The 11,370-nt window shown below is 45.4% G+C and overlaps 1 protein-coding gene across 1 annotated transcript in view; it reads left to right on the top strand.

The window, feature by feature from the left end:
* Window positions 1–11,370, top strand: part of SCTR (secretin receptor) — a 30,873-nt gene that overhangs the window by 7,088 nt on the left and 12,415 nt on the right. Inside the window, exon 3 of the mRNA XM_006017895.3 lies at window positions 5,639–5,749. Coding sequence (XP_006017957.1) covers window positions 5,639–5,749 — 111 coding nt within the window. The remainder of the gene's footprint in view (window positions 1–5,638; window positions 5,750–11,370) is intronic.

Genomic DNA, 11,370 nt, shown 5'->3' with positions numbered 1-11,370 from the left:
TCCCAATATAAAATGAGCTATTAGTCCTTGTGCAAAGAGAACTTTCTCCAATGAAGGGAGGACGCAGTTCTTGTGCAGCCTCATTGTGTGGATCCTTCACTTGAGGTTGGGTGGCAGGATGGCTTCTTGATCTTTCCTGGACTGTACAGACACCTTGCTGGCAGTTCTGTCTTGCTTTTTTATGCTGTTTTAATTGCATAGCTTCAAAGCATTCCTCCTTGATAGTTGGTTAATCAAAGTCTGAACAAAACGGGCAAGGACAGAATTAACGTATTACAATTGTACCCTGTTTGTGTGTTTGCGAAGTGTGCAAGCTGATGTAGGAATCAAATGGGATGGGTATTGATCACAGAACATTATTTTTCAGTAGTTACTTTAACAATGGAGCCTAATAAATGCTGTATCAAATGGCTCAGGGAGATAGTGAAGATCAGAGACCAGTGGATACAATAGGTATGAGTTTTAGGAGAATACACACTGGTTTAGCATAATCAACATTTAGAGATTGACTACCTATTTTGAGAAATATGCCTTAATAAATGCAAATGTGAGGCCATGAGGATCAGACGATAGGTGTGAGCTAGGTTAGATGCAGTCATGTAGACTGATTTAGCATAAAACTTTAGACAGGTATTGGATGTGTGCTTTGGGAAATAGGTCGTAATCAAAGGGGGAATGTGTTAACCTGGATATATTTCCAGTCATGTTTTCAATGCACCTTGGCTTTTCTTTTCTCTTATTTTGCATTGAAGTGGATATTTTAGTTCTTTTGTTTTCTCTAGTGCCATTTAGCTCAGTTGAGATGTAGGTTGAGTTTGTAGGTTGAGTTTGCAGGTTTCTCCCCGGGCCACTTGACTTTCTGGCTTGCTCTGAGTCTTGTTACATTTATGCAACGAGTGTGTTAGGTCTCTGTCAATACTTTTAACCATCACTTCTCTGGTGTGGTAGAAGGTTGAGGACTGTTATTGCGACTGTTATTACCTTATGGCATGGGTTTGGTATTGGGTGCCGCAAGGCTCCACTCTCTCTTAGGCCTAATGGGTTGCAAGCCATTAGCGGAGTTTGATTTTCTTGTGGCAGTCTTGTTACCACAACCTAGTCTTGCCCCAGCCCTGGTCTTACATTTTTGTGCAAGACACACTGTCCAAGCTTGCACAGGTTTCATATGCAGCACAGGGAAGTTTAAATATAGATGTTCAGAAGCACGATCAACTGTAGAAAGCCTGCAGTTTTGGGTGCCTCCATGTGCGGGGTGCAAAGGTCTGATTTGCAGCATTAAGCAGGTGTGACGAGCCGGTCCCATGATGAGACTCCTGCCATTTGGGGTCTAATCTTACCACGATGCTTTGTAAGAACTCAGTGCCAACATATTCATACCCTAAATCTGATATAGCCTCATGCTTGAGCACAAAGATCTTATTTGTTGTTTGGTTGGTTTCTTATGTGAATAATGCAGTTGCCTTTCATTTCAGTGAATTTAACCTAAATGTAGAATCATCGCATCATAGAAAAATAGGGTTAGGAGGTCAGAGCCCAGACAGGAGGCCATCTAGTCTAACCCCCTACTCGAGGCAGGACCATACAGACCCACACCATTCTGGACAAGCGATTCTGTAACCTGACCTTAAAAATTCCCCTACAAAGGAGGTTGCAAAGCCTCTCCAGGTAAACTTGGATCCAACTTGGAAAGCTGCCTTCTTGACCCATTTCTGGTCATCACTGGAAATTTCCACGTGGGGTTTGCTCTAAGTAAAGCACCTGGGAAGAAACCAGTTAAAATAAGAGTCACTTTCAAACCTTGCCATTACTTTTTGCAGTAAAAATCAGAATAAATCTGTTCCCCTAACCCAATATTCCTGTGATAGGAATTCACAGTTGCTTTTCTGGGAATGGCAATGGAAACCCAGACAAATGAGGAGGGAGGGAAGGTGGGGGAGGAGGGCTGAATTCATGGTTGAACAAAGAACAGTATTTTCTGCCTCCTGGTCTTGATTTAATGATGGTTCGTTGTTAGGTTGGTTTCTTATGTAAATAAAGTGGTGGCCTTTCCCTCCAGGAAAGTTAATTTAAATGATGTCGGCAAAGAGTGAAGTTGTAGGAACCTGCTGGTATTAATAGCTCCAGGCTTTTGTTCTCTGCATCTTTTATGCTTGATATCTGTGTATGGGGAGAAATGCTCTTGGTGACCTCTGTCGTCTGGGGAAAAGCGGAACAAAGCTCTGGACATCCTGGCCGCATCCCTGTGCGGTTTGCAGCATCTCAAAGCCTTTTGAGACACTGCAAAATGCACGCAGCACTCGTGATTCTGCTCACCACATGCATATTTGCAGCACAGCGCAAAATTAGATACTGGGAAATCCCAGTATCTAAAAAACCCACACCAAAAAAAAAGCGTGGCTGCAGCATGTGCTGCCCAAAATTGGAGCCTGGCTGGCCAGAGCCATGCTCCAGCTGCCAGTCAGGCTCTGTGTGCCTGGATTGCTGTTGCTGCAGCCCCAGGAGGCCCCCAGGAGCCCAGGTAAGGCTGCTGGGGCCAGCCTGGGTACTGGCCCCAGCCTTCCTTACCCCACCCGGGGCAATTTGCTACGCACCAGAGTGCACATGCAGACTGCACATGCCCAGGGAAAACTAGCAGCGGCTCAAATATGTATTGCTGTTAATTGTCCCTGGGGAAATGCATGTTCCCACTCATGGGGACATGTCCCCTGTGGGTGTGTTACGAGTAAATGTGCTTGGAAGAGGAAGGCACTTATGGAGCGGGGGACAGGGGGCTTCCCAGCAGCACCCCATCCCCCCCGCCAAAGCTCGCTCCAGTGGTAGGAGGGGAGCAGTTCTGTATGTGGCAGGTTCCCCTTCTTGTGCTGACCAAAGTCTACACTCAAAAAGCCCCCAAAACAGGATTAGTTAGTGGTGAATCAGGCACAAAATATCAAAGCAGATGGGTGTCTGAACTAACTTATGCTGTAAATAAAAGGAGCCCTTTGTATTTTTCCACTGCCTTGAAAATACCAATTGTTTCCAAGCAATGGGAAAGTTATACTCAAATAACCTTTGATCCAGCAGTGCTCTTTTATTTTTGGCAGGCCAGTTTACTTGGGGGACATGTCTCTTGCTTGAAATGTGCTCAGCGAAAGAGAATAGCTGGAGGTTGCCGGCGAACTGAGATCTCTATTCCTTCTGACATAATGGAGAGCAGCCTAGGGACTGCTCTAATTTATGCCAGCTGCCTCCCGTCCCCAAGAAACCAAGGGCTGTCGATCATTGAAAGAATCGGCAGAGCGCAGCTGGGCTCTGGCGCCCTCCTGACATGCTGCCTAGAAAGAGCTGATAGTTGGCATAGGAGCCGGCTATGCCAGCTCTCCTGCAGCTGAGAAATCCCTCCTCAAGGAGAAATATCTCAGCTGGCCAGTGACATCTTGCTTCTGATGCCTTTTTGCCGGTGGAGAGTCTTGCCTTCTCGGTCCAAAAGCCAAAGTAGCAAACTTATTTATGCTATCCCCTGGAGGAAGCCTTCTCCCAATACAACAAGCTCACCACTGCCGCGCTGTATATTGTTCTCCGGGAAACAAAGGCGTTGACACAACAGTTTGCTGTTCAGGTTTTGTACCGCGCTGTCAGCACGGAGGGCTGCGCTCCAGACAACAGGGCAGAGCTAAACATAGACCTCACCCATGCTAACATTCGGCTTTGACTGATTGCCGCCTGTTAAATGATACTGCTGAGCCATAAACATTTGCCGGGACGGGTAAACACCGAAGTGAGACACTCCAGGCTGAAAACCATTGGCTGTGAGCAAGCTCCTTGTTTCTATTCTTTTTATTGCACAGGAAGAGATCATTGGGAAAACAGGAGGAGGCAGATCTGGAGTGTGAGACAGTCTGTGTTGGCCTGATGAAGCCTAAGCTGCACAGAGGCCTTGAAGGAAATGCTGAGCACTTTCCAGGGAGGGAAAAGCATTCAGGGTATGCAAGGGGTGCCCAGCACCCGGCAGGACGGGCTCCCTGGCTTGCAAATGCAGCAGTGCCGCAGCTGCCGTTCAGGAAACAGCAGATATTAATCACAGGCAGCAAAGGAGATTGTTCCCTCAGTCCAGTCGAGGGGAGCAAACAGCTTGCTTGCATCAGTCTGATCCCTGTGTAATAGAGGAGAACAGCACAAGAAAAAGCTAAAATACTAGAGTCCCCACAAAAGAGGGGGAAAGCAGAGGGAGAGCGTCTTCTCAGCCTCCCACCCTGCACTCAACGTGCAACGGGTGTCTTTACCCCTGCTCCAGGGTGCGGGAGGGGGCTCTCGGGAACCACTCTAATTAAAGCGCATGCAGTGTCTCGTGTGTTCAGCATCCCACACATCACAATGGCAGCAGAGGCACTTTAACTAAAACTCGTTCAACAAGCTTTAGTTAAAACACTCCTGCCAACTGCTTTGACGCACAGGGACACTAAATACACATGACACCAAGGCTGCTGGAGCAAGCTAATTAGCACGCTCCTGCAGACTCAATTAATCAAGTCTGCTGCGATGCATTCTAATTAGAAGTCATCACAACAGGCGTTGAGCACATGTATAAGATGGTGTGCTAGTCATGGCAGACAGTAGAGTCCTTGGTGATTTAAAGGTGCAATACAGAGAAGAGAGTCACAAGAGTTGCATCCCTAAATACATAGAAATATAGGACCATATAGTGCAGTGGGATTTCTGGTTCAATGATGGCTCAAGGGTGGGGTCTCCAACTGAAATAACTCGTGGGCAATGGGATTCAAACCATAAATCGTTCAAGACCTGGCTTGTGCCAGAGAGAATATTACCATTAATTTGCCTCATTCATATCTCCCCAGTCTCTGAAAGGGAATGCATGATCCCTTTCCCTGACCTGTAACTGGCAGGGGCAATTTTTTTCCTTTCTAATCACAGTAATTGCTTTTCTGGACTTGCTAAATTAAGTTATGAGCTCTTACAGCAGGTAAAGTAATTGAGAGCCACAGCTGAGCCCAGAAACTTGTTCATTAGCATTATTCACTCTAACCGCCTCTCAGCACTAGTGAAAGAGGTGCCAAAAAGGTCAAAAGACTTTGTGCTTGCAAAAGCCTGGCCTCCAGTGAACATCTTTCCCCTTTTGCCATGGTATAATGTCATAGCTGTTTAACATACTGGTCAAGTTGTACATTTTTGTATTTATACAAGTAAGTAAAACATTAGACTCTGTCCAAGCAGCAGTTTTTGCTGAGGTGACTAAAAATATTCAGATCTGGTTTCTTTCCTCTTCCCAAGCTACTTAGGCAGTGACAGGACCAAGGGCCAAAGGCCTGCTCTAGAGCCCCTGGAGTTGATGAAAAGACTCCCCCTGATTTCAGCATGCTTGGAATCAGACCTGGCACCTGGGATCCCTCTCTCGTCTCCGTATTGCCTGGAAACGGATGATCCTTCATATAGAGAGTGAACAGAATACAGTTCTCCATGCTGCTGCCATTGTGTTCAACAGTAGAAGGACCAATCCTCAGGAAAGCAGTTTCAGAGCTTACTTCTCATGGTCTTGAATGCGTGGTCTACTCTAGCATAGTCTCCTCTTCTCATGGTCTTTATAGCTTGGTCTACTCTAGCGATCGAGTATGTGGCCTGATGTCTTGTTATTCCATCATAGGGAGATGTGCTGGAATGTGGGACAACATGAGCTGCTGGCCTTCTTCCCCACTTGGACAGACGGTCAATGCGCACTGCCCCAAATTCTTCCAAATGCTCACTGGGAAAAAAGGTAACATTAAACATTACTTTTTCAAATGAAATGTCAGATTTTGGGGGACACTTTCAGGTCAGGCTTTTCATAAACCCTACAACTGACACCCCCCCCCCAACAGCCCATTTTCCCTGTTTTTTTTTCAAAGGCCAATGACCATAACTAGGCAGTGTTTACAGCCTGAATATTGTTCAGCATGGTACTAAGGCAGACCTGGAAAATGGAACGGGCTTGAAACAAAAATAGAAGTAACTAGGCTCTTTTTCATTGGCCGGGCTGAGAGAAATGCAGAAATTAATCGCAGTAATAAAAAGCAGGTGGCTGGGTCAAAGGGGATTCTCAAGGATGGAGAACACCATCCTTTTCCCGAGCAGTAGAAGTGGGAAAGTCAAGGAACGCTTTGTTCTATCATTTACCTTTTCGGGATATCGAAGGTAGACATGAGGGTGGAATTTGCTTGCAATAAGCTCTAGGAATCATCAGGTTTTAGCAGGAAGTTTGGCTGATTTTGTTTTTAGCCTTTCCCCGCCTTTTGCTTGGAGCAACACTAACAAAATAATAGACATTGAAAACGCAGTCATTTCTGCTTAATCTGACAGTGCCCCCAAATGATAAAAGGCTGGTTTGTCTCTCTGGTTATGAAACATGTCAAAATACCGTAACTCAGTGTGATCCCTTATTTACATAAAAACACCCAGCCACTCTTTTAACAATTATTTTATGGAAGAAGGCATTCAACTACAAGGCAGATAGGAGCCAAAGTAAGATAGATTCAGCACAAGAGGAGGAGTATTTGATGATATTTAAAATTTGTGCATCCTATTTCAGCTATTTTGAAGAAAACACTATTCTTGCCCATGGCAGGGGGTCGGACTTGATGATCTGCTCAGGGCCCTTTCGACCCTACCTACTATGAAACTATGAATCTATGAACTATTCAAATTATTACATTAATATAGCGAACATAGGAGCATAAGAACATTAAGAAACTGCCGCTGCGGTGGGGGGGGGGGGGGGGGGGAAGGCCCCCCCCCCCCCCCCCCCCCCCCCCCTGGTCTATGTTAGCATAAAGGGTAACATTTAGGAAGGTCTGAATATCTGAGGAAATCTCTTCCTGACATAACTGCAGTCAGGTCTCATGTAATCTTTGGCCATAAAAGTACAAGTCTCTCTTAGGTCTGATTGGAAACCTTCTGTTTCAGCCACTGGAGGGAGCGGCTCACGTGTGTGTACAGAAGTGCTCCTTTGCAGCGCTGTAATTTAAAGCAGAGATTCCCAAACTTTTGCTTATTGCGTACCCCCTTCCAGATTTGCCAGCTGCTCAAGTACCCCTACCAGTATACCTTTTATATTTAACCCCTTAAATGCCCATTATTATTAGAATGAAAATTAAATTTGCCATTACATCATTTCTCCCACGTACCCTGCCAGAGATGTCTTGCTTACCCCAGGGGTATGTGTACCACAATTTGGGAACCCCTGATTTAGAGCACACTTTATAGCACTATAAAGTTACAGCACTCTTAAATATGATAGAAGTGCAGTGTTGGGGGGGCGGGGAGGCTGCAGGGGCAGGGAAGCGGGGGTGGTTTTGAACCTCTCTGCACTTTGCAGGCTTGGAGGCAGGACATGCCCTGCAGCCAGCTGGGGCTTCTCCACTGGTCAGAAATTTGACCAGCATTATTTAAAATGCTGTAGGTTGCTAAAGTGGTGTAAAATACAGGGCTTCAAATTTAATACCTCATTTAGCAAAGGTTAATTTAAAGTGCTGTACCCATTTTTAAAGTGCTATAAAGCCGTGTGCTTCTGTGAAGTTGCAGCAATAAAGCACTTTAAATGGCAACCCCCCCACACTTCTGCAAGTTGGCTCAGTCAAAAACAGAGGTGTCCTTATCAAAACCAGGGAGTCCTCACAACCAAGCAAAGGTTTGCATATCCAAAGGTTGCCTGATCTGAAATCTAGGGTGTGTCCCATTATTCTGGAGATAGTCTAACAACCTTAACTTAATTTGCCTTGATTATGCAGAGGCTGAGAGTTGCTGTGAGTCACTCCTAATAAGCGATGATCAAAGATACAGGCTTCAAGACAGAGTCCACAGGCAGAGATCCTGTTTTTGACTTGTTTCATTCATTGTTTTGAATCCAAATTAGCACCGTGCTTTCTGCTGGCTTGTAACTCCTGCATCTCGCAAGGTTGCTGCCACGTCTTGGACAAATTTTTGTTTTTCCCCTTAAAATTGCCTATCTCACAGGAAGACACAGCAGCCAAAACTTTGCTCTGTTGGTCACTTAGCTACAAAGGAAACTGATGTCCGCAAATGCAAAAGAACCACGTGGCAGTGATGCAAACGGGTCTGAACTAAATCTGTCAGCAGTGACAGACATGGAAACCCCCCCTCTCCCCTGCGCTTTACAGGAAGAAACCGTGTGTTAGTTCAACACAGCTCTGCAGTGTCTGTATAGACTGGGCACTTCAGTGGCGCTTTTTGGTGCTTTTAGCTAAAGGAGATTCAATCAGCTATTACATAAAAGCGCAAAAAAAGCCCTACAGAAATGCCCAATCCATACAGACGTTGAGCAAGCCAGGACCAACACCATGCTTCTCCTGCTCATGTGCTGGGCTTGGTGTCGGGGTGCGCAGAGTTTAAAGTAGAGTGCAGTTTCTGGAGGGGTTTTTATGTCTGTAAGCAGTCATAAATACTGGTGAGTGCTAGAAGAGGAAATCTGCAGCTGCTCTCAGCCTTCTTGGTTGGCCCAATATCGTGTTGAATTGAAAAGAAAATCTGGACCCAAATACAGCGTAGCACCGGTGAAGTTTGGATGGAGATCTGAATGCTCAACTTTCTGCCTGTTCAAATGGACACAGGCTCAACAGAGGGAATAAAGGAGAGCATATCACAATTTCCCGAGCAGAAATCTTTCATAAGAAATCTATGCCCATAGATGCCAATGTTATACCTTCCTCTTGACGCCTCACCTAAAGCCCTGTACTTATGGAGACAGACAATAGATGCCAACACATCTGCACATGCCCCTTTTTATCGTGCCTTGTCCTCTGACACACTTAAAGCCCTTCTTTGCAATCAGTATTGTAGGTTATAAGCACACTTCTAAGCAGTGCATTTTGATCCTCCTTATCTTGCTTATCACCATCTGCTAGAAACACACATTCTGCACCTCCCAGTCAAGGATGCTTGCAGTCAAGTTTCAAGGCAGGCTGGTAGGGTGTGGGGACAGGAAGGGAAAAGTGGGTGTTTTTCCTAAGATGCTTCATTTTTTTCACTTTGCTGTTGTATTACAACAGAACATGGAAAACATGAACTCAAAAATCCACAAGCCTGATCCTTCCAGAGAAATTAGCTGGAGCAAGACTTTCATAAATAGACGTATAACACATTTGTAATTCCAGCCAAGCAAGGATCAAAGCCTTTGTTATACATCTTCTTTTCCTATGGGACCTTTAACTCAGACCCGTAGTTAGTGTAGATGTCGTCTCACTATAGCATCATCCACAATGGTGCAACAGTTCAGACTTTATGTTCGCTCCTACCCTGTAAATTCCCATATACTCCACTGATAGTCTCATGCATGTGCATCTCATGCTTCTCTCTCTGACCCTTCAGTTTTGGACACGTCTTGCAAGACTACAGAAAAATAAAGCAGCTAGGTTAGATCCCGGAGTCTGCGGCAAAACAAGTGCCCAAATATAGTTTCCCTCCCTGTAATATTTCCAAGGAAAACAATAATCTGCCAGGCAATGACTAGAGTCATTACAGAGCTGCACGGGACCTTACTAAGTCATGTTTCTCTGTAGGAAGAGCACAGTAAAAGACGGAGAAGAGCAAAGCGGCTCTACCCTGCAGTACACTTGTTCTGACAGCAGTTTACCTTTCCCTGGGTAAAATCCTGTCCTGATTAGAGGCAAGGGGAGTTTTCCTCGGGTCAGAATTTCACCTTTAGAGCGGAGGAGACAGGTAGTATCTTGTCTGACTGTTGCACATAGCTATTGCTTTTACCAAGGCTCTGTTTCTTTGGCCGAAGTACCTCTCTGTGTGGGTACAGATGGCCATTCTAGCAGCCTGTTAAGGTCACACATTCCTTCGGTGATCTGATATTAGCTTATAGGGTCTCCATTTCATTTGCCCTGCTAATGCCTAACACAAGGTCGAGCACTTAGTCCTGGGGGTTGTTCCCGTTCTTGCTTCATGAAACGCATCGGATCGGAAACTGAGGTCTTGCTGGAAGCCTCTCTGAAACCTGCAGGTGATACTGTCAGCTAGATGCTGTGCTCCTGCTACATAGTAGAAAAACACACAGGTGTGGTTTATTCCTCCAAGAAAGGCTGGACCTAGGTTAGAAGTTCACAGAGCTAAGCTCTCCTCTGGCTGCTGGGGGACAAGTACACAAATCAGGTGATTTTTTTCCCTTGAAAATCCTGCAAACGCACATGTGCTTATAGTTATGTTAAAGATCAGAAATCACCTTAGAATGGGGTGGGCAAAATGCAGCCCGCGGGCCGGATGCAGCCCACCAGGCCATTCTATCTGGCCTGCGGGGCCCCTAAAACATTTAGAAAATTAATATATATCTGCCCCTGGCTGCCTGTCATGCCTTAGAATGGGATAACAGAGATTGTCTATGGAGTGAGCAGAGCCATTGGCACCCCATCTATCACCATTTTCTCTCATCATCAGGTTATGACAAATCCTCATAAAGACATCTAACCTAGGGACCTTCACGAGAATGGCAGATTTGACCATGGGATGAATTGAATCTGTGACTCCGTGAGTCACAGCTTTGTTGCTCCCAGATCGTCAGCCAACAAATACCAGCTGCGTAGAATATGGTTATTTATATTTCAGTTAATAAACCATATGCATCACAACCATCTCTGGGTGTGTGAACAGCCAGAACCACACAAATACACTGGGCAAATATGGTATCAACATAGTTCACTCACTGCCCTATCTATTCAACTGTATCTTCTGTATGCAGACAAGGTTCTTGGGGTAAACCTGATATCTTTTATTAGACCAGCTCAATTTCCTCCTCCCACAAAAGCCTGAAGAATGGATGGGCCTTGAATTCTGGTATTCAGGGACTGAGCCTCTTAACTTATAGGATACCATGGTCCAGAGTAGATGGACCATGTCTGAGCATCACCGTTCTCTCAGGTGTTTGGGTTTAGGGCTTTATTAGTAAGAACATCTGCCAACACATAAAGAGAGAGGTGGACTTTTTTAGGGCCCAAGTATATATGGCCCAGGTCCTATTGAAACCAGTGGCATAAACTTCCACCATGCAGGATTATGGACCTGACCCAGATCTTTTAGTAGAGAACAGAAGTCTTTCCATTGACTTCAGTAGGTTTTGGGTCAAGCTCTAAGCACTCCTAGGTCAGGGTCAGTGTTTTGTTGGTTCATTTTGCCTCTGTTCAAGAACTACCTGCTTCAAGAAGGTGCTCATGCTCCTCGCTGCATCTCACCTCCAGCTGTGCTCTCTGCATGCTGTGGAGAAAGCTATTCAGCGCTGCTGTTGGCATACCGGTATTTACTTGTTACTGATCATTAAGCAGAATAATCACCCTCGCATAATAGTGAGCGATTACATCTCGCTTTGTTACTGCTGCCACAATACAG

Source organism: Alligator sinensis, unplaced genomic scaffold (assembly GCF_000455745.1).
Source record: "Alligator sinensis unplaced genomic scaffold, ASM45574v1 scaffold4_1, whole genome shotgun sequence".
NCBI classification, from domain to species: Eukaryota; Metazoa; Chordata; order Crocodylia; family Alligatoridae; genus Alligator; species Alligator sinensis.
Note: the sequence above shows the minus strand (reverse complement) of the source record. Positions and strands in the feature narration are given on the sequence as shown.